Source organism: Grammomys surdaster, unplaced genomic scaffold (assembly GCF_004785775.1).
Source record: "Grammomys surdaster isolate TR1022 unplaced genomic scaffold, NIH_TR_1.0 169, whole genome shotgun sequence".
NCBI lineage: Eukaryota > Metazoa > Chordata > Mammalia > Rodentia > Muridae > Grammomys > Grammomys surdaster.
Window position 1 is genome coordinate 9,391,417 of NW_021604617.1, and position 23,280 is coordinate 9,414,696.

Below are 23,280 nucleotides of genomic sequence, written 5' to 3' on the forward strand. Positions count from 1 at the left end.
CAGATCTGGGTGAGGGCTGGGACTGGTTGGTCCCTCTCTTCTCACAGGTATCAGAGCCCCCTCTTGTTCCCAGGGGAGCCTAGGAGCAGCTGGGCCAAAGCCCAACCAGGAATTTTTCCAGGCTGGTTCCTATATCCAAGGGTGGGTTGGAGGTGGGGGTTTTGGGGAGCTCTTAAGGAAGACACTAGGAGGTGGAAAATGGGACTCTGTGGAAAGGAAGGAGACAGAGCCACACAGGCTAAGTGTGACAGCATAGAGAAATAGCCAAGGGTCCTAGAGAGAAGGGGGGGTGAGTACATCCCTGCACTCTGTTTAGAAGACTGAGCCTAGGCTAGAACTGAGGGAGCCTCCACTCCCACCCTTCCCAGGGTTGGTGGCAGCACTGGGCAGCTGGCCTACCAGAATGCTAGGGTTGGTTTGAATCACCATGTAGGCCTGGCCTGTTTCTACCCCCATTGGCACCCTGGCCTCAGTTCCCTGGCAACATCTAGGGGTGTGTGTGGGGTGTGATCAGGAGGAACAAGGACCTCTGTCTGCCCAGCTGTCTCTCCCTCAGGGTTCTGCCAGACTCCACAGTGCATACGTGGGCTTCCACAGGTCGTCTCCTTCCTGGCCACTGACTAATTCCAGAACTGCTCGGCTTCCCGTTCTCAGTGCCACAAATTTGGTGCCAAATTCTCTCCAGAGAAGCGTCTCTGGAAATTTCCCAGAAGATTTCATTTACCCCAGGGCCGTAGCTCCTGATGTCTGCCTTTCTGACAAGGGCTCATATAAGCATCCCCCCCCCAACCCCTTTCATACATGAACCTAGAGTTTCTGCTTCTGAGGTCCAACACGCAACTGTTTGGGGTTGTGTGTGTGTGTCAGAAACACGCAACTATTTGGGAGGTCAAACTCTCAAGAGTCAACTCTCACCCCCTTTCCAAGACCCGTGCCATTTGAGCCAGAGTTGGGGTGTGCACAATGTAGTCACTAGGGGGCGCTCGGCCATCACGGGGAGATCGTGAACTTGGGCGAGCCGAGTCAGCGTGAGGGAGGACGCGTGTGTCAATGTGAGTGCGTGCGTGCATGTGTGTATGTGTGTAGTGTGTATGTGAGGTCGGGGAGAAGGCCAGGGGTCACTCCGGGTGTCCCTCTCCCCATACGATCCTGCCAGCTCTCCGCCCCCACCCCCACCCCACTTTCTCTTATATTCCTTGGAAAGGGAATTGTTCTTAGACCCTGTCCGCATATAACCTCACTCTCCTGTCTCCCCTGATTCCCAGCACTCTGGGATCCCCAACGTATTCCTGAGCTCAGTTTGAAGGGGTGCACAGATAATTTTCAGGTTGTGGACCCTGGAAAGGGGTTTAGCTTTCCATTTCGCAGTAGTGGCCTAGGGGCTCCTGAAAGGCGGTGCCTGGCTCGGCCTGGCCTCGCCCCCCGGGGCGGGTCTGGGGCGGGGCTTTTGGGGGCGGGGCCAGATTTCCTTTTTTTTCCACCGCTGTTACCGGTGAGAAGCGCAGAGGCTTGGGGCAGCCGAGCTGCAGCGAGGCCGCGGCGCTGGGGGCGAGCTGAGCGGCGGCAGCGGAGCTCTGTCGCGAGACGCAGCGACAAGGCAGACTATTCAGCGGACTCACCAGCCAGGGAGTCTGTGCTCCGGGATTTGATATTCAAACCTCTTTTTTTTTCTTCAACTGTATTGTTTTACGCTTTAATTTATTTTTGCTTCCTATTCTCCTCTTAAATCGTGCCAACGGTTTGGGGAGGTTGCTCCTTCACTCCCTCAGATCACTTAGGATTTTGGAAATCGGCAGAGGAAAGAGGTAGCAAGAGCTCCATAGAGAAGTCAAGGAAGAGAGAGACCGGTCAGAGAGCGCGCTGGCGAGCGAACAGAGAGAGGGACAGGGGCAAAGTGACTGACCTGCTTTTGGGGGTGACCGCCAGAGCGCGGCGTGAGCCCTCCCCCTTGGGATCTTGCATCGGACCAGTCGCGCTGACGGACAGACAGACAGACACCGCCCCCAGCCCCAGCGCCCACCTCCTCGCCGGCGGGCTGCCGACGGTGGACGCGGCGGCGAGCCGCGAGCAGGAGCCGAAGCCCGCGCCCGGAGGCGGGGTGGAGGGGGTCGGGGCTCGCGGGATTGCACGGAAACTTTTCGTCCAACTTCTGGGCTCTTCTCGCTCCGGAGTAGCCGTGGTCTGCGCCGCAGGAGGCAAAGCGATCGGAGCTGGGAGAAGTGCTAGCTCGGGCCTGGAGAAGCCGGGGCCCGAGAAGAGAGGGGAGGAAGAGAAGGAAAAGGAGAGGGGGCCGCAGTGGGCGCTCGGCTCTCAGGAGCCGGGCTCATGGACGGGTGAGGCGGCCGTGTGCGCAGACAGTGCTCCAGCCGCGCGCGCGCCCCAGGCCCCGGCCCGGGCCTCGGTTCCAGAAGGGAGAGGAGCCCGCCAAGGCGCGCAAGAGAGCGGGCTGCCTCGCAGTCCGAGCCGGAGAGGGAGCGCGAGCCGCGCCGGCCCCGGACGGGCCTCCGAAACCATGAACTTTCTGCTCTCTTGGGTGCACTGGACCCTGGCTTTACTGCTGTACCTCCACCATGCCAAGGTAAGCAGTCGTGCCCGCCTGGTGTCGCCGGGCCGTGGCGAGCGCCTTCTCCCGCTTGGGGACGTGCGTGCGTGCGAGCGCGCGCGTGGGGGGCTTCGTGCCCCACGCGGGTCCTTGGGCACCGGGCGCGAGGCGTCCCCCTCTGTCGTCGTACATGGAGGGGGAGGGGGTGCGCGCTAGGTGGGAGGGCGCCAGGAGAGTCTCGCCGCCCACGCGGGCCCTGCCCACCCACCAGAGTCACCGCACGTACGATCTGGGCCGAGCAGCGGAGGGCGGGAGCCAGAGGAGGAGGCTGAGGGGGCTGGGCTTGCGCCTCGGCTGGCGGCAGAAGTTTGCTCCGGGTCGCGGGTCCCGGGAGAACTGGAAGTCCGGGCAAAGGGGGCGGGAATCCGGAGCCCAGCGGGCATGCCTGGGGGGTGCTCGGACCTTGGACCGGGGGAGGGCAGAGATCGTGGAGGGGGCAGGGCGCGGGCGACCGAGGGGGCTTTGCTGTCACTGCCGTTCGGGTCTCTTCGGCCCTTGCAGTGAGTTTGAGGAAAGTTTTAGGATGGATTGCTGCGGAGACCCTCTCCCACCCCTCTAGCTTGTTGGGCCACCTGCGCCGCGCCACCCCCTCCCGTCCCCGCTCGCGTCCCGCGCGGTGCCCGCCCTCCCCCGCCTGGCCGGGCGCGCGCGGCGCAGAGCCGATTACATCAGCCCGGGCCTGGCCGGCCTCGTGTTCCCGGAGCCGCGGCTGCCGGAGCCCGGAGACCCGGGCGACGAGCGGCGCCCCTCCCCCCCACCGGCCCTCCGCGAGGAAGGTGACCTCTGGAGGTATCCCCAGCTCCGGGACCCGGAGAAACTCCCATACCCCTTTCCTCCGTTCCCAACTTCTACCCGTGCTAGGAAGAATTTCCCGACGCCCCTTTCCCCTTTTCCCCATTTCCTGCCTGGTGTGCAGAGAAGCCCTTCCCACCCTTTTATATTTTCCTTTTCTTTGCGAAGACTCATCGGACCCTTCCTGGCCCCAGGGTTCAGGAAAAGGACGGTGGCTGTCAGACGTGGGGGTGCTGGGGCCCACCCTCGGGTTCTTTGTGGGAACGCTGACCTAAGTTTTGAGTTGGTGAAGGTGTGCTTTCCTCCTCTCCCAGTAGCTCCAGTTAGCTGTGGTTCGGTATTTTTTTTTGCGGGGTGGGGGGGAGCAACGAAGGGTAGACTGACATCACCCCATTTCCCCCTTTTTGGAAACATGACTTGATATTTGCTCTGACAGGGGCAGCCTGGAACCAGCCCTTTCCCACCCCTTTGGCAGGGTCCCTTGTCAGTATCTCACACACACTTTGCCCTGGCAAAGCCCGATGCCCAGAGAGCAGGTGGCTTAACTCTGAACTTGCCCACCCAACTTGCCTACCAAGGGGTCCTTTTATGCTCATTCCACTAACCCTCAGCTATAGAGCCTTCCTGGAAAGGAGGCAGAAGGAAGGAAAAGGGCAGGTGTCCCTGCCACCATCCAGAGTTCCCCAGACCCTGGCACAAAGGCCTTGGTTCTGGGCCTCCATGTGGGGAGGAGGGCAGAAGTGTTCAGCCACAGTGTGACCTTCAGAGGCCCCCAGAGAAGGACACCTGGCCAGTCCCTGCCTAGAACCTCCCCATCTGGGAAGGGGTTCAAAGTTTCTGTTCCCTTTCCCCACTGGGGTCTAGACAGAGGAGTAAGGAGAGTGTCATGGTGCCATTGAGGGGGTAGCTGAGGGCCTGAGGTTCAGAACCCAGGGCTGACCTGTGGCAGCTGCAATGGGAAGTTCTCTCTTGAGAAGGGCTACCTCTGACTTTGGCCCTGGTGGAAAGGCTGAGGTCCCTGGATGGACTGCTCTTAGGAGAAAGAGACAGACCAAAGGTGGGAGTTGGTCCTTCTGGGGCAGTTGGAGGTCCAGGGTGGTGTGAAGCAGGTGATTGGGGAGTCCTGGCATCAGGAGACCCTCAGAAAGGCCTGGAAGCCTCCGCTTACTCGCCACTGTCAGGCCCACAGGGCCTTCTTGGTGACCTTCAGAGCTTCTGGGGAGGGGAGAAAGGAACTGGTGGGGATGAGGAGGGTTGGAGGACCCGGGCTCAGGGTGGAGCAAGGGACCCCCTGGGAGCTGGGCAGTACTGAGGAGAAAGCTTCCTAGGTTACATTGGAGCAAAGTGCCCTGCCCAGGTGAGAGGCTTGGGATGTGGGAGTGGGAGGCTAGCCAGGCTTTGGAGCTGCAGTCAGGCCCTGGGCAGACTGGGCTGGGAGGGAAATGGAACTCTCCCTTCCTTAGGAGGTTCCTCCCGGCTCTTCACCCCTTGAGCAACCTGTGGGTATGCCGAATATTCCGGAGGCCTGGGAAGAGTTTGGGTGGGGGAGGGTAGTTGGTGCCCTTCGGTCCTCTACACCCCTCCCTCTTCAACACGAGCTCACCCTGGTATTTGTCATGTCAGCAGGAGAAGGTCACCACGTTGTTTTTCTCGCCCCCAGTCCTTCCTTCCTGCCCCAGTCCAAATTTGTCCTCCTGTTTGACCTTAATACTTACCCATGGCTTTGGACCAGGGAATTGAGGGCAGTGGGAAAAGGGACAGGGCAAGACCGGAGTGGGCTGGGGCCCTGGAGGCCTGGGTAAAGCAGAATTCTGGTATTTTCCTCCTACATTGGGAGCTCCCCAGCACCTGGTTAGTCTTTAACTTCCTTAGGTTCAGAATTGAAGCCATCCAGAGTGGTGGGTATACTCTGGACCTGCAGGGACCTCTTACTGTCCCCCCATCCCCCGTGTGACTCAGAAGCTGTGGGGAGGCTGGGAGCTGGGGGTTGGAAGACAGGCAAGAAGAGATCAAGGGATTCAGTGGTCAGGCCTTGGACTCCTGTGGCTGCCTCTGTCCCTGCCCCTGTCAACGCTCTTTACTCTTTGTTTTGTCCTTAGTGGTCCCAGGCTGCACCCACCACAGAAGGAGAGCAGAAGGCCCATGAAGGTGAGTCTCAGGCTCTTTAATGGATCCCCGTTGTCTCAGTGGGTTGTATGGATAAGCCCCATTCCTCATTTTTTTCAGACCTGGGGGGTGGGGCGCAGGAATATGAGGCTCAAGATTACACGGGTGCTGTTGAGCTTAACCCTTGTGTCTCCCAAGGTGTCTCCTGTTCAGCTTCCTGCTAGAAACAGGACTTGTTGCTTTTTCTAATAGCTTTTCCAGTGAAATTTTATCTGGAAAGCTTGCCTTGAGCACAGACGGGGAAGATAGTGTGTTCAGAGTTTCCAGATGTTCTGGGAGGTGTCTCTTGTACCCCCTTCTCCCAGGGAATCAGTGCCACTTCCTACCCACCCATGGCCCACCCATGGGGGCTGCGACCCTTCCTGTGTGAGGTGGAAGTATGAGGCCGGGGCAGGAGAGAAGGACATCCTAATAGGACTCACAAGTCCTGGCTTTGCATTTCTCTGAGTGTGGCAGCTTCCATAGACTGCGTTTGGGTGCTGTGAACTTCCCTGCAGGACCAGCAGAGGGCCGGCTATAGCTCTTAGCCGCCCCGCCCCCCTGCCCAACCCTGAGTCCGCCTGCCTTTTGTTCCAGTGTGGTTTGGAGTACCGGGATCCTCCCATTTCTCTGGGGACGCCCTGGCTCTCCCCAGCACTGAGTGTGGCCTCTGCTCCAGCCGGATGCCACTCCCCCAGTGTCCTTCCTCAGAGTAGGGAAGGCCCTGGGGTCTTCCTCCAGGCTACTTTCCCTGACCCAAATCCACTGTGGCTGCAGGAGCCAGCAGCCAAGGAAGGCTGGTGATGTCCAGCCGGTTTTGCCTCCTCCCCCAGGAGCCCTTTCTCTGGCCCTGGGCCTGGCTTTCTGCCACTCCCTGGCCCCAGCCACTGACAGGCCCCTACTTCCAAAGTGCTACCCACTCCCTTCTGCTTCCTAGTGGGCTCTGTGGTCTGGGAGAAGCAAGACAAATGGTCTTTGTTTGATGGAGAAGAACTCGTCTGCCATAAATAAGGAAAACCACGAAAGCCCGATGCTGAAGTGTATGTGTGCACACGCCCGAGCAGCGGGACAGCCTTCCTTGGGGGCAGGGGCCAGGCTCCCATGGGTACTGGCCAAGTCACTTCCTCCTCCTGTGGACCTTGGGGACTCTAAGAAGGTTTTGGAATGGATTCTCATCTTAGGTCTTTTTGCACAGAGCTCCCACTTCCATTCATTGCTCTGTCTTACCTGCTGCCTGCTCCTGTGTGGAACCTCTAACTAGTCTGGACTACCTCAGTCCCAGCCAAGATGAAGGGTTAGTTAAAAAAAAAAAATCTGGGTTAGTCATCTTCAGTGTAGACTTTCCTTGAAAAGAATTTTTCAGATCTGATCTCATGGACTTTTTTTTTTTGGGTAGGGGCTGTATTTTATGTTAACTCTTTGGGGGTAGACAAGAATCCTTTGCTTGTTTGTCCAGATAGAAAAGTGAGCCCTTGAGCAAAGCACAGGAGTGGCAGCTTAGGTTACCCGCACCCCTTTCCCTGTTTGACATCTGTGGCCATCGCTCCACTGTTTCCTCCATGCCCCTGTTTCTTGCCAGCCAACCTGGCATACACCTGGGTTCCATCTTCTTTACCTTTCTGGGGGAAAAAAAAACTTTGAAGAGTAAAGGGAGGTTTGGCTGTGGCCCCAGGTTGGGAGGGTGGGGGTGTGTAGTCTCTGGAGCGTGCACTTAAAATGCCTTTGGTGACATTCCAAATGTTGCCACCCGGAATGAGAAAAGAAGAGTTGTTTTCAGGGCTAGCAAAGAGTCAGAGCACCTCCACCTTACCGCTCCAAACTGCTTAAGTGTCTTTAGAGGTCAGGCCAACCTGCTTCCACAGATAGAGGCTCAGAGACTGGAGGGACAGGCCCAAGGTCATACTAACTGCTAGCAGAACTTGGGCCCCTGTGTGGGCTTCTATTCCTTTTCTCACTTCACGGACAGGCTTCTGTGGGGTAGCCTTAGGGGTGTGACCAGAAGTGGCAGGCTGAGCCACCATTTGGTGTCCCAGTGAAGTCCTGGACTCTCTAGTGCCTGCCCCTTGGCCCTCAAGTACCCCTTCCTGCTTTCCTGTACCTCAGACACTGCCTGAGAAATGGCCTCTCCCCTGTCTTCTTCCAGGTCAGCTTTTGGAAATGCGTCCTATGGAGGCGGCTTCTGTTCTTTCCATGATGCAAACAGTTTGCCCTCTTGGGCGGGGTTCTTAGTGCTGGCAGGACCTGCATGGTGTGCCTGCCCTCTGCCACCTGCTGATTTGTGTTAGGTAGAAGTCTGGGGAGGGGGGAACTCTTGAAACTCTTGAAGTTTCTGTGTCTGCGGATGATGTAGGTGCTGTGATAGCTTTGCCATGACAGTTTGGCCACGCTAGCTCAATCTAACTCCTTACCAGCAGCATGGCCTTTGAGACAAATTGTGGTGTTTCTCTGAGCCTCTCGATCCCCATTGATAAAATGCGGTCCTGGTAGAGCTTAGTGGCAACATGGGGAAGAGTATGTATGTGCATAACTGTGTCTGCCGTCCAGTATGTGTTTGGTGAGTGGCTGTCGGCCTGCTGGGTGGTATGGCCATAGCTCTGAGAGGAAAGCAGAAAGCAGCCATATCCATACTCAGGTTGTCTTTCTGGTGCCATAGTTGGTAGGAACTTGCCGTTACAATGAGGAATGGAATCAGATGCAGCAGGGCCACCTCCCCTGGACCTGGACCTGGAAATGGGGGAGGGGCTTCGGTTTAGAAGCATTTGCTTGTTGCGGAGGCTGTGAGGAGTGGGTCTCACAAAGCCGGGTGGAGAGAGAGGCTGATCATCCTGGGTCGCTAACTGGCTCACTTGTCCCTCCCACACAGTGGTGAAGTTCATGGACGTCTTCCAGCGAAGCTACTGTCGTCCAATTGAGACCCTGGTGGACATCTTCCAGGAGTACCCCGATGAGATAGAGTATATCTTCAAGCCGTCCTGCGTGCCCCTGATGCGGTGTGCGGGCTGTTGCAATGACGAGGCCCTGGAGTGTGTGCCCACGTCCGAGAGCAACATCACCATGCAGGTGGGCGCCTGTGGCACAGGGGACGGGGTCCAGGAGGACAGGGGGTGCAAGGAGGGGCGTTAGAAGGTTGTCTGGGCCTCTGCCTGCGAAACTTTTGGTAGGAGGAGTTAAATTGGGGTTGTGGGTGAGGAGATGAGGTCGGGGGTTCTTTCCTACCTTGGGGAAGAAGATGTCTGCCTGCACTTCTATACTTCCCTGCCGAAGCGCTCCATGATTTGACCATCTGCTTCCATGACCATTGCTCCTTGGGCTCAACAGGGGACTGCTGCCTGCAACAAGTGCTCTTCTCTTTCTCTGGGAGAGCCCAAAGGCTCCCTCCGACCCCCCCACTTGAGGGTTCTATTTGGGAAGCTGGACGGGACTGGGCTATGCAGTGTTAAAAGCCAGTCTTGAGGTGCTACCTAGTGGGTGGATCTGGGCCCAGACGGGGTGGAGAGTGGGAGGGGTTCAGCAACAGGGGGTAGGTAGCTCTTAGGTAGCTTTTAGGGGTCAGGGTAAAACTTGGGAGGGGGTGTAGGAGGGGAAGGGATGGGATGGTGAGAATCCAGGACCTGAATTCCCAGCCTGGCCAACCCTTGCAGCTGTCTGCTCTCAAGAAGAGCAAGTGCTCCTTAAGGCCAGCAGGGCTGGGGGAGTTGGAGTGACCTGAGGTTCTTTTCGGTTAGAGCCCTGGTCCCCCTACCTCCACCACCCAGCCCTGCTCAATAGAACCCCTGGGTGCTAAATGGCAGGAGCCCCGGGGTATCCCATAGGGGTCTGGCTGGCTGGGTCACTAACCTCTGTGATCTGTTCCTTCCCTCTACAGATCATGAGGATCAAACCTCACCAAAGCCAGCACATAGGGGAGATGAGCTTCCTACAGCACAGCAGGTGTGAATGCAGGTGAGAGCAGAGCTTCACACTCAGTGGGATTCACACTAAAGCGGGACGCAGCTGATGCCCAATCCAGAGCGGAGCGTGTGTTACACACGTCAGCGCAGGTCCACCTTCTAGCTAGCTGTGTGAGCTCGGGTGTTTGACCCCAGCATGCTGCTGTTCCCCACCTCTGGAAAACAGGCATGACAATTCAGTGTGCCCCTTCGCAGCATTATAGGGCCCCATGTTGTTATTCTGCAAAAAGATTAAGATAGCTAAATCAGAAACATCGTGCAAAATTATTACCGAATTGTTATCGTCATTTTAACATCTCTGTGTCTTGTTTTCTCCCCCTTTCTCTACCCACTGCAGACCAAAGAAAGATAGAACAAAGCCAGAAAAGTAAGTGGCCACGTGTTAGCATTTCTTTCCAATTGTCTTGATTCGGGGCTTTCGGCTTCCTCTCTTGGGTGCTCTGATGGCCTCAGTGGCATTGGATGGGTGGGTAGTACAGTGACCGAAGTGGGCTGGAGTCAGCTTTAGGCTTATGGCTCTAGAGTGATGAAGAAACCTCGCCTGGAGAAGATGCTGCCCTCCAGAGCTCAGGTCCCTCCTGGCCAGCACACAGTGTTTCAGTGTGGGTGGCAGAGGGTGCTGTGGACACTTGCACCCACAGCAGAGTGAGGGAGAGTGAGTGGGCGCCACAAGGTAGTTTCTGTGTATCAGGGGATGTGGCCTGGGCCTTGTTCGGCGCTGTCTGTGGCCATCCAGGTTTCTTAGGTCCCAGGAGATTTCTTGGTGTATGTGTATGCCTTCCCATAAGAGTGTGGCACGCAGCAGACATAGCTCTCTTGGTGGGGGAGGAAAAGTGGTGTGGTGGCCATTTCTGAGGCTTTCCGTTGATGGCTGGGAAGGTTAGCTCAGGATGGGAGGGTGGCTGGCATTGCTGGGGTATGAACTTACTTACAGTGAAGGAGCGACTGAGAGAGAGTACCCCACCCTCCTCCCCACCCCCCCGCCTCATATCCCTTTCTGTCTGCCCTACCACTTGGTGGGTGTGAAGTTCTCATGCACCTCCCTAAGTCCCCAGGTTTCACGACTACTGTATCCACCAGAGCAATGGGCCGGGAATCTATCAGTGAGAGAGAGCAGGGCATAGCTCCAGGCGAGTAGCCCTGTGTGAGCTTTCTCCTTCTATGCTTCCAGTGCTTTCTCCCAAGCAGGACAGATCTGCCTTCTCCCCTGGTCCCTTCTTCCTGTCTCTCTTTCCCTGTGATAGACAGGCTGCCATATCTTTTCTGGAATTTGGCAGGCCTAGAGAGTGCTGGTTCCCTGGAGGGTGACAGGCTGTAGCTTGTCCCTCTCAGCTGTTCCCTAGATGTCTGCTTTGCCAATAGGGAGAGTGGTAGGGCTCGCCTGAGCTCGGAAGAGAGTCTGGTAGGCTTTGACCTCTGGAGAGAAGAGCCTCTGACAAGTCCCGTAATCACATACCCACACTACACAGTTCCTCTTCCCCTGGCCCCACCATCAGTGCTGGGCTCTGACAACAGCCAGCCCCACCACCCATCCCAGGTGACTGCTGGGTAGCTGCTGCCCCATCTCCTGCCCTGGCTTATATGCCATCTCTCAAGTAACTGCCTCCTCTCACCAAGGCTGCTGTGAGGCAGGGCCCCCAGAGGGACTTCTGTCACACTTGGAAGTCAAGGCAGACATTCTGAAGTGCAGCCTACTTCTAATCCCTTCTCATTAAAGTCTGGCTTAGACCGGTCTCTTGCCTCCTGACCTTCAGGGTCTAACTGTTGTGGCTGGCTTGGCTAGGATTGCCGCCCTACTGTGGGCAAAACGAGGAGGAAGGTGTGTGCTGTCCCTGCCACCGTGACTAAGGGCTGACCTGGAGGCCGCTCCAGGGAGTGACTAGGGTGGCCCTGGGTCTCCTGCTCTCTGTCTTCTTCATTGCTCCCCTCTTCTCTTCCCTCTCGTTCTCTTCCTGTCTGTTTCTGTTTTTGTATTTTCCAGAAAATCAGTTCGAGGAAAGGGAAAGGGTCAAAAACGAAAGCGCAAGAAATCCCGGTTTAAATCCTGGAGCGTGTACGTTGGTGCCGCTGCTGTCTAATTCCCTGGAGCCTTCCTGGCCTCCAGACAATCGCCTGCAGCTCCTCTAATCCTGCCCTCCCCCTCCCCCATCCCACCCCGCCCCCAGCTCCTCTCTGGCTCTTGCCCTGCCTCAGTCTCTCTCTCTCTCACTCACCCCACTAATGGCACCGATGGGTAGACTTGGTGGTGGCGTTGCTGGACCAGGGTTGGGTTGGGGTGGGTGGAAGGTGAGTAGATCTGGAGTACTCAACTCAGGGGGACTCTGGCTTGGCTGGGCACCGACTTTCTCTCACCCACTGGGCATTGGTGGCGGGGCCATTGTTGGCATGGGCGCTGGGCATCGGGGCCCTCTCATCCCAACTGGTTTCCACTGCTCCAGGCTCCTGCACGTGTCTGGGGGGGGAGGGGTGGTGTGGAGGGCAGAATGGAATGAGTTAAGGGGTATGTTGGTGGGAAGTGGAGTGTGGTGGGCTGAAGACAGAGCCTGAGTGGGGTCTGTGGCGGCCCGTCCTTGTCTGTTGGAAATGCTTTGACACCTGGGCTTGAGGCTCCTAGAAGGGAAAGCCCTCTATCCAGTCCAACCGAGGTCACCCACAGAGGTCTTCTATGGTGGCCTCTTCCTCTGCTTGTAGGCTGTGATGGGCTCTGGAGGCCTGGCTGGTGGACAGTGCCACTGGATTTGGCTTGCCTTCTGCTGGCCGGCTCCCTTGGTGGAGGGTCTGGGCAGGGGACCTTTTGAAGGGAGAAGGTACCCTGGTGGTCTCCTAGGCCACTTTTCACTGTCCCCAGTAGGTGAAGAGTCAAGATGTGTTGTGGGCACAGCAGTAGTGGGGGCCCTGTGGCCCAAGACAGGCCCATGTCTTCGTGGGGCACAGCACCATCCCTCACGGCAGCCTTTCCCCCTCTCCCGCACTCTGCCCGCCTATGCCCTCTTCTTCCTGCAGGCACATGTCCTGCCAGCGCTGCGTCTCTCTGCCACTCTCTCTGTCTTTTGCTAGAGCGCTCGGATCTTTCCAGAATGTGGAAAGGGCCTAGGAGCCGCCGAGCTGGGTGGGGAAGCCGTCGCAGACATGTTAGGGGGTGTTGCATGGGATTTTCTCTCTCTCTCTGCTGACGCTGTAGCTTAGATGTCTTTCCTTTTGCCTTTTTGCAGTCACTGTGAGCCTTGTTCAGAGCGGAGAAAGCATTTGTTTGTCCAAGATCCGCAGACGTGTAAATGTTCCTGCAAAAACACAGACTCGCGTTGCAAGGCGAGGCAGCTTGAGTTAAACGAACGTACTTGCAGGTTGGTTTCCAGAGGGCAAGCAAGAGTCAGAGAGGGGCATCACAGACACGGGAGAGAGAGAGAAAGAGAGACAGAGAGAGTACGCTTGTGAGGGGCCAGCTGCTTGCTCAGCTTCTAGCTGCCTGCGTGGTGACTGCTACCTTCTCTCCTGCTGGGGCTCTGTGCGGCCTCAGGCTCCAGTGTGGCCCAGCAGGCCTGCTCTGGAATGGCCCTGGTTGCCTGAGTGGGTAGGCTGCTGTGACTTAATGTGATGGTGTGGACGCAAGCTGTGTGTTGTGTCCTGTGGTCCTGCTGCTTCTGGAGGCTGTTAGTGCTGATGTTGTCAGTTCTCTTTGGTGCAAGTGCTAAAGCATCAAATCCCTTCCAGGTATGGAGTGATGTCTAACAGTGTTCCCTGGCTGCACCTTTGCCCCGGAGAGCCTGTATAGCTGGGCCTCACACTACTCAGTGTGTTCTTCCTGGGCTTGGAGGCTTAGCTCCTGTTGTCTATCCCCTTTAGACTATGGCTTCTTGAAGACAGGCTGTCTCCCTCAGACTGGAGCTCCATGAGGACAGGCCATGTCCACCTCAGACTGGGGTCCACCTTAGACTGGACTTCCTGAAAGAGGTGGTGGGGGGATTCTGCTGTTGATTTGGGATGGAAATTTTTTTCTACATACATCTGAGGACACTAACATCAGTCAGGGCAAGGGTGGCAATCCTGAACAGCCCACACATTTCAAAATGCTTCCAGTGTGGTTTCAGGAAAGAGCCAGAGCCATTCTTCCTGATGGGACTCTGTGAGCACCTGAAGCCTGGACCTGGTTCATAAACTGTTGGGATGCCCAGGTGTCTGTACTCCTGTCGTTTGTCCATGTGGACTTAGGAAGTGCCAAACTCACAAGGAAAGGTTCACTGAGGAGCTCGAGAGCACAGGGCTGTTGACCAGCAGTCAAGGTTGTTTATATCAGCATGGCCTGTCCTGAGGAAGAGCATCACCTAGGGAGGGAAAGCTTTTAAGGGATGGCCAACATAGGGCCAGCCTTCCAGGTAGTGCAAGGACTCTTTGGCACGTGCCTCCTTCCCTGCCCACCAACTGCTCAAAGACACCAGAGGCCTGGCGGGTCTCTCTCTCTGGTCGTTGATATGACGCTGTTCCTGGAGACTGAGAACAACCTGTTAGTGCGGTGGTGGGCGTCTCTTCCCAACAGCAGGGCTGGGTGTGGGGCTCAGCTCACCGGAGGGTTTTAAGGAAGATAAAGACCATGGTATTGTAGTGTTTCTGGAGTGAGCTGGGAGCTAATTGAAGTCACCTGACTTCCAGAGACCCAACTCAGTCCACTAGTGCTTGTGTCTGGGAATCGAGTTTCCAAGACTAGGTTAGGACCTATGTTTCCAGGCTGTCCTCAGAGCAGCCAGCCAGGGGCAGAAGCAAGAGGAGACAGTCCTTGGAGACCCATTCTGCTTCAACAGGAGGAACAAAGCCGCTGAGTTGTCTGTCCTCCGCCTAAGTTAGACATCATGTGGTAAAAGGCAGGTGTAGCCACCAGGCAGTTCAGGGTAGAAGGTGAGGCGGAGAGAGGTCTGGGGAGCATAAATGTTCTCCTTCCTTTCAGGAGCTCCTGGGTCTGCCCCAAAGCAGTCCTCTGTCATTGGCTTAGCTCAAGGTACTTTTTCCATCCCCCTAAACCTAACCCGAGAGCCAGAACTGAAGATCCTTCTGCAGGGACCCTCTCCCAGCTAGTTACATCTAACCCTGTCACCCACGTGCTATGGAATGTCACGTGGGTCTGTCCTTCGGTAATCGCTCCTTTGTTGCTTTTGTGAGTGTTTCCATGTCTGTCTTGTCTCCCACAGTTTGCCATCTTTAGAAGGCAGGGCTTGGTCTCTCTCTCTCTCTCCACTGGGATTCTGTCTCACCTGCGCCTCTGGGAACTCTGATCCTGTGGCGCCAGCCTACAGGGACCCATGAGCTCCCAGGCCTGGGGAAGCTGCTTGCCTCATTGCCGGGCTTCTGTGGCCCTAACCCCCTGTCTCTTTTTGCCATTTCCCACAGATGTGACAAGCCAAGGCGGTGAGCCAGGCTGCAGGAAGGAGCCTCCCTCAGGGTTTTGGGAATCAGACCTCTCACCGGAAAGACCGATTAACCATGTCACCACCACACCATCATCGTCACCGTCGACAGAACAGTCCTTAATCCAGAAAGCCTGACATGAAGGAAGAGGAGACTCTTCGAGGAGCACTTTGGGTCCGGAGGGTGAGACTCCGGCAGACGCATTCCCGGGCAGGTGACCAAGCACGGTCCCTCATGGAACTGGATTCGCCATTTCCTTATACTTGCTGCTAAATCGCCAAGCCCGGAAGATTAGGGAGCTTTGTCTCTGGGATTCCTGTAGACACACCCACCCACATACACACATATATATATATTATATATATAAATAAATATATATGTTTTATATATAAAATATATATATATTCTTTTTTTTAAATTAACTCTGCTAATGTTATTGGTGTCTTCACTGGATATGTTTGACTGCTGTGGACTTGAGTTAGGAGGAAAATGTCCTCACTCGGATCCCGACAGGGGAGACAATGGGATGAAAGACTCTGGTGTGGTCTTTTGTCCTTCTTAGAGAGGCCGAAGTCCTTTTGCCTGCCAGGGAGCATGCAAGGCCAGGGCACGGGGGCACATTGGCTCACTTCCAGAAACACGACAAACCCATCCCTGGCCATGAGTCAAGAGGACAGAAAGACAGATGACAGATAAAGAGGTAAAGATGCTGGTGTCAACCAGAAGTTTGGGGAGCCTCAGGACATGGCTTGCTTTGTGGATCCCCACTATATTCTGCAAGAGCACCCTGCCCCTCTGGGCGTGGCCTGGAAGAATCAGGAGCCTGGCCAGCCTTCTGCTCTCTCCACCTCTGAGGTGCCTAGGAGGCCTCCCACAGGTGTCCTGGCAAAGAGAAGACACCTTAGTGGAAGAAGAGGCCTGGTGATGGCTCCTCCTCGGATCCCCTCGTCCTGTCCCTACCCCACTTCCTGGGTACAGCCCAGGAGGACTGTGTGTGATCAGACCATTGAAACCACTAATTCTGCCCCCAGGAGACTTGGCTGTGTGTGTGAGTGGCTTACCCTTCCCCATCTTCCCTTCCTGAGGCGTAGAGCAGTGGGGCAGGACCCACAAGCCCCTCACGGAGGCAGAGAAAAGAGAAAGTGTTTTATATACGGTACTTATTTAATAGCCCTTTTTAATTAGAAATTAAAACAGTTAATTTAATTAAAGAGTAGGGTTTTTTTTCAGTATTCTTGGTTAATATTTAATTTCAACTATTTATGAGATATATCTCTCGCTCTCTCTTATTTGTACTTTTTTTTTTTTTGTGTGTGTGTGTGTGTATGTATGAAATCTGTGTTTCCAATCTCTCTCTCCCAGATCGGTGACAGTCACTAGCTTGTCCTGAGAAGATATTTAATTTTGCTAACACTTGGCTCTGCCCTCCCCTGTCCCCACCACACATTCCTTTGAAATAAGGTTTCAATATGCATTTACATACTATATATATATTTGGCAACTTGTGTTTGTATATAAATATATATATATATATATATGTTTATGTATATATGTGATTCTGATAAAATAGACATCGCTATTCTGTTTTTTATATGTAAAAACGAAACAAGAAAAATAGAGAATTCTACATACTAAATCTCTCTCCTTTTTTAATTTTAATATTTGTTATCATTTATTTATTGGTGCTACTGTTTATCCGTAATAATTGTGGGGGGAAAAAGATATTAACATCACGTCTTTGTCTCTAGAGCAGTTTTCCGAGATATTCCGTAGTACATATTTATTTTTAAACAGCGACAAAGAAATACAGATATATCTTAAAAAAAAAAAGCATTTTGTATTAAAGAATTGAATTCTGATCTCAAAGCTCTCCCTGGTCTCTCCTTCTCTATTGGTCCTCTGTCCCACTTTCCCTCTTTTGGGGTACATGGTATTTGTATTAGGTTTGAGAAGCAGTCCTTGGTGTAGGATATGGGGGGTAACCCATCCATTCCTGGCTCACTGTGAAGAGTTGGTTGTCTGGGGATGGGCAGAGGGGACATGGCTCCTTAGCCAAGGGTACTCACACTATATAGTACTCATCTAGGTCCCTGTTCCTTGTCAGACAAGGATGGGGCCATGTCTCCGGGTGATAACTGGAGATTGAAGAGAGCTGTTGACTGGAGCTGGTACTGTCGGGGGCGGGGTGGGGCGGAGGGGAGCTGTGAGCCCAGAGTGCAGTTTACTTCTGGGTGCTAAGTGGAAGAGTTTAGTAACAAGAGTCTTGTTTGCTGCCGGTGGAATTCCGTTTTCCTTTGTGCAAGCCTTTCTGTCCTGTTCTTGTCCCGGGCCACACAGATCCTGCTTGGATCTTTGACACGATAGCATCGTGTCCAAATCTGCTTCTGGAATCTTGCTCCTCCTGATTACAAAGGGCCGGGGAAACACGGGGCTGGCTAGTGTGGTACATCCTAGGTTTCTGGTAGCGATAGGATATGCCACCCGAAAGAACAGGGGACGGAGACAAAGCTTTAGTCCCATATATAGGAAAATGTCTCAGCCTTGCCAAGGCCTTCTAGCTTGGGCTGGAGGATCATGGTACAGATGATTTCTCATGATGTGGCCTGCAGACCACCTTTTTGGAGATGGGAATTGTGAATATCGAATCCTAGGCAGAAGGGTTGAACAAGGGCCTGAAAGTGGTACTCTGGCAGGGAGTGGGGGTTGGGACAAAACAGGTGCCTGGCAACTGTGGGGGGGAGATGTCTGAGCATGATAAGGTGACGTGGGAAAGTGTCAGTGTGGCCACAGGGCATGCACGTACGCAAGGAGGATTGGAGACAAAATCCTGCCTTCTGGAAACTTCGGCATAGTGCCCGCCCTTTCCCAATCACATGGGTCAATGTCTGCAGAAGGCCCAGTGAGGTAGGCGCTGTTATCCCCCCGGAACTTAGCCTCTCGGATTTTTTCTGGCCTCCCTTTGGCTGATGCTCACAGAGCAGCCAGAGTGAGCTGGTGGAGGCAGAGATGAGTCCTATCCTTTTTGGCTTAAAACCCTGTAGAGACTCCATTTAACCCAGGGTAAAGCCCCTGCACTGTCCAGCTGCCCATGCCTGCAATAGCTCACCAGATTCTCATTCATCTTGGGCATATGGTTTCCACCATACTGTCCCTCAGATTCTTCTCTTGGAGCCTTTGCACTAGTGGTCCCCCTGTTTGGCACACCCATGTTTGGCTTTCAAACCTTGAAGTCTTGTTCCCTTTCCAGTGTGGTTTCTCTTGACCACAACACATAAAACAAACCTTTTTCCTGTTGTGTGCAGTATATGAGCACAGGCATGCATGCACATGCACAGGGACTCTTAGACATCTTCCTCCAATTGCTCTGCACCATGTTTCTCACTGAAGCTGGGGCTCCCTGGTTTGGCTAGACTGGCGAGCCCGCGAGCCCCAGGGGTTCCACCTGTGTCTACCTTTCCAGCAGTGGGGTTGCAGATACATGCTGCTATGCCTGGCTTTTTATGTGCTGGGAACCTAAGCTTAGGTTCTTGAACTTGTATGGTAAACATTTTATTTATTGATTTTATTTATTTATTTATTTATTTATTTATTTATTTATTTATTTTATTTATCTCCCCCTCTTCTTCCTCTTTTTGATCCAAGATCTCACTATGTGGCTATCCTGGAACTCACTCTGTAGACCAGGCTGGCCTTGAACTCACAGAAATCTGCCTGCCTCTGCCTCCTGAGTGCTGGGATTAAAGGCATGTACCACCAAGCTCACCTCTCTACCTCCTTTCCAGGACCTGTTTTTCTGCTATCCTCTTGTTTAGTCAACCACAGTGTCAGCCAGTAGAAATAGCACATGGGCTATTTATCTATTTGTTGGTTTGATCTGGTGCTGGGAAATCAAACCCAGAACTTTACGAATGCTAAGAATAAGCCATATTCCCAGGCCATAAACCTTAAATTTCTCTAGAAGCCAGATTTTAAAAGAAACAGGTAAAATTCACATGAAATTCATATTATGCTTCATTTAGCTTCACATATGTGAAATATCATCTAAACCTTTAGTTAAAATGGAAATTATTAGTGAGAAATTATTAGAACTATCAATTTATTTTTGAAACAAGGTACTGCCCCAGTTAGCCTAGAACTCACTCTGTAGACCAGGCTGGATTTGAACTCACAGAGCTCTGCCTGCCTCTGCCTTCTGAGTGCTGGGATCAAAAGCTTGTGGTCCCACACTTGGCCCTGGTACATATTTTGTTGTTGATGTGTTTTTGGTTTGGTTTTGTTTGTTGATCGTTGCTGTGTTTTGAGACAGGGTCTCATATGTTGCTTTGACTGTCCTGGAACTCACTATGTAGACCAGGCTGTCCTTGAACTCCTAAAGATCCATCAACCTCTATCTCCCAAGCATTGGATTAAAGACGTGGGCCACCATGCCTGGCTGCCCCAGTACATATTTCATACTTATCACATGTCAAAATTAGTAGTGACCACATCTTAAGAGCCCAAGACTATGGCAGTAGAGTGTCTGCAGAATGCCAGGAGAGGTCCGTGCGGACTGGTTGGATATGTGGGGGTCTGGGCAAGGCAGTAGGGGCTGGAAGCGATGGCCTCTTCCCTGATGCCACATTGTTTCCTTTAACTGCTCTAGCGATAGAACTTGTTACTGTTGCTTAGCAAAGGAGAGGCTGGGGGCCCAGAGAAGGTAAACAGTTTGTCTGAATTTCTACGCAGCCTGTAAACAGCCTGGTGAGAATTTAAGCCAGCTTTCTCGACTCCAAGTCCAGTGCTCTTCCCACCCCACCACAGCTGCCCCGGGCTAGGGCAGGACACCAACAAATAAAAGTGCATCGTCGTCTAGACTGAATACAAACAGGCGGGAGAAAAGTGGGACACAGGGAGGATGTAGAGGTGGCCAAACCCAGGGCCGACATCCAACTTCCCTATGCACGGTAAGGCTGGGCGAGCAACGTCTCCAGGGGCTGGGGCTCGTCAGTTGAGGATCGGAAACCTAAGCACGCAAGAGGTTGCAACACGCAGCCTTGGACAAGAGGAACAGTCTTGAAATAGACAATGGAGAAAAAATAAAATGTTGTCTCTCGACTGTGTGCGCACAATCCTGTGGGGCCCACGGAAACCTGACCAAGACTAAGACCTGCCCTACCCTGAACTCTGTCTCTATGCTTTCTTCTTGTGTCCAAAAAATTGTTATTCAGTCACAGCTCTCTCTCTCTCTCTCTCTCTCTCTCTCTCTCTCTCTCTCTCTCTCTCACACACACACACACACGCACACACGCACACACGCACACACGCACACACTTGTCTTCAGACTCTAAAGTTTATGCTCAGTGTTTCTCAACCTTCCTAATGCCATGACTGTTTACTGTAGTTCCTCATGTTGTGGTGACCCCCAACCATGAAACTATTTCATTGCTACTTCATATCTTCATATCTCCTTCAATATCTTCATATTTTGCTATGGCTATGAATCATAATATAATACAAACATCTGATGTACAGGATATCTGATATACGATCCCAAAGGGGTCATGACCCACTGGTTGAGAGCCACTGGTTTAGGGTCTCTCCTTCTTCAAGGAGCCAATGGGTCATTTTCCTCCCACATCTTTCCCTGTAAGATGGGTGGCTGATCCCAGCAGAAACAGGTGACCATGGGCACACATTATCTATTAGGACTCTCATGGTGACATATCTAGAATTCTTCCTTTCCCTTCATGTTGTGTTTCCCAACACCGGCCAGTCAACCTGACCCTTTCTGTCCATGCTGGCTTTCAGGCCTTGCTTTAATGAAGAATATTAACATCAGAAGAAAAAGCTTAGCACTTCCGGGACTAGGTTTCAGCAGGCTGGATCATGCTGTTTGGTTTTACTCTCTTGCTGTAAGGGAGTTCAACTACCCTGTCAGGAGATGGGAGAGGGAGAAGAAAGGGGAAAAGGAGTTACAAGCCTCCAGTGCTCCTACCTCCCCATGCAGAGGGGCCCAGACACCCAAGTAAGCTCACTGGGATTCTTTAGTCCCAGGAAACCACTCTAGTAAAGCTACTGTCTGCCCCAAAATACAGTGGTGAGCTGGGTATGCAGACTTTGGGGAGCATGGAGTGTTGTCTACGTTTCTTGAATGGGGAGTATAAAGGTTCTAGTGACGTCTATCCAAGAGAACATGGGTCTTACCTACAGGCAGAGGATGAGAACAGCCAGGAAGAGAGGACCAAACAAGCTGCAGGAGGAGGCTGTGGGATCTTTCCTATCCATGCTCCATCAGACAGTGAGTACAAGTGTGCTGTGCCTTGGTACTGAGAGACAGCCACTCATGGGCTTTAGTGGCTTTTGCTTAGGCTAGCTTAGAGATGAAGGCTGGGCGAAGTAACCCTTGGAAGGCCCCACCAGGCTGGTTTCAGTCACGGAGAGGTCGTTTGTCTGCGTCCATAGGACATTATCTGTCAGGATGGAGATTAGGGGGGGCAAGGAGAGGAAACAGTAAATATTTATAATCTGCCTCAACTTGGGAAATGCAAGACAAAGAGAGCTCGAGGGAGAGGGACAGGGGGAGGGGCAGAAGTGATTCTGAAGGGAAAAAATTTCGACCAAGCAAGAACATCTTGGGAGCAAAGCTGGGTTTGGGTCTCCCTCCCCAGTATGAAAGGGCTGGATCCACAGGTGTTTTCTTCCTTCCTTCCTTCTTTCCTTCCTTCCTTCTTTCCTTCCTTCCTTCCTTCCTTCCTTCCTTCCTTCCTTCCTCCTTCCCTCCCTCCCTCCTTCCCTCCCTCCCTCCCTCCCTCCTTCTTTTTCTTCTTCTTCCTCCTCCTCCTCCTCCTCCTCCTCCTCCTCTTCCTCCTCTTCCTCCTCCTCCTCCTCCTTCTCCTTCTTTTATATATTATGTCATGACTGCAGTTTTCCCTCCATCCTCTCCTCCCAGTCCCTCCCACTTCCCACTTCCCCTCTCCCCAGATCCACTCCTCCTCCATTTCCCTTCAGAATAGAGCAGGCTTCCCAGGGACCTCCACCAAATATGGCTTAGCAAGTGACAACACGACTAGGCACAAACCCTCATATCAAGGTTGGAAGAGGCAACCCAGTAGGAGGAAGAGGGTCCCCAAAGCAGACAAGAGTCAAAGACACCCCACTCCCACTGTTAGGAGTTCCACAAGAACACCAAGTTCCATAAGCATAAGTTATATGCAGAGGGTCTAGCTCAGGCCCATACAGGCTCCTCCGATTGTTGCTTTGGGTGTGAAGATTTTCAAAGACTTTGGAGAGTTGGTCTGTTTGTGAGGGGAGGTTCCCTGACAAAAGTGGGGGAGGCTCCGTGTCTGCCAAATGTTCCTGGTCTCTCAGAACTGCTTGTCTGAGAGAGGAAAACCAGCCACCATCGGATACTTCTTTGACGGTTAAGATGAAAAATCAAAGGTTTGGAGGTGTGGCTCTGTGATAGACCACTTACATAGCCTGTGCTCAGTCCAGGATTTGATCCCCAGGGTGGCAAAAAGGGATACATAAAAAAGATACAAATTGTTTGTGGGAGGCAGAAGCAGGCAGGTCTATGTGAGTTCAAGGCCAGCCTGGTCTGCATATTGAGTTCCAGGACAGTCAGAACTTCTTAGAGAGACCTTGTCTCAAAATAGATAGATAGATAGATAGATAGATAGATAGATAGATAGATAAGAAAAAGGAGAGAGGAAAGAAGAGATACAAGTTAGTTTAGAGGAAGTACCACCTGGCCTTCGTGTGGCCTCTATGGAAGGCCTTGGGCATCAATTCATGTCCGAGTGCCAAAGGTGTCTTTTCACAGCCTTCAGCCCCACCCATCTCGCACACGTTCACAGTCCCCACAGGGTGCTCTGCATTTGCCACAAGCCATGCATGGCTCTGCTATTTCCCCACACTTCCCCTGAACGTTCTCCATCTGGCTTCCAAGCAGGGCAGATGCCAGCACGTGCCCACTTCCTGGCACTTCACCTGTTCCTTCTAAGGTCTGAGGACTTCTTTTGTCATCGCTTCCGGCTTACGGTAGGAAGGCCACACACCTACAACCCACCTCACCTGAATCTGCTGTAGCGATCCTGGCCCAGACGTCCCCCAAGTGATGGCCTGAGAAGATTGGTCCACAGGGACCTTTCCTCAGATGCTCTTCTTAGTGTCACCCAGAGTCCAACTCAGGTCACTCTGAGTCCCACCGAGACTTCTGACTCAGGCAGGACTCTTGAGTCTGCCACTGAGTAATTTCTTTCCCTGAGCCGTGGTTACAGGGGATACATCTAGAAAGTGGACGCAATAGCACTTACCCGGTGGAGCCTGAGGGGATGAAGTGATGGGCATGTGACTGCTGTGGACACTGTCATTACAGTGTCCTCGTTCCCATGGCGATGCTTTTCTTCTTCTGAG

At 53.4% G+C, this 23,280-nt stretch overlaps 1 protein-coding gene across 3 annotated transcripts; it reads left to right on the forward strand.

Moving 5' to 3' along the window:
• Positions 1-1,498: 1,498 nt before the first annotated feature.
• Positions 1,499-16,752, forward strand: Vegfa (vascular endothelial growth factor A). Of its 3 annotated transcripts, XM_028766744.1 has the most exons (8): positions 1,499-2,578; positions 5,494-5,542; positions 8,403-8,599; positions 9,405-9,481; positions 9,827-9,856; positions 11,471-11,542; positions 12,702-12,833; positions 14,869-16,752. In XM_028766744.1, exons 1-8 carry the CDS (start codon positions 2,513-2,515, stop codon positions 14,888-14,890), a joined length of 645 nt encoding a protein of 214 aa, XP_028622577.1. In that variant the 5' UTR covers positions 1,499-2,512; the 3' UTR covers positions 14,891-16,752. The 3 variants fall into 3 exon arrangements, with proteins under 3 accessions (XP_028622577.1, XP_028622578.1, XP_028622580.1); XM_028766745.1 differs by lacking the exon at positions 11,471-11,542; XM_028766747.1 differs by lacking the exons at positions 11,471-11,542; positions 12,702-12,833.
• Positions 16,753-23,280: the final 6,528 nt, after the last annotated feature.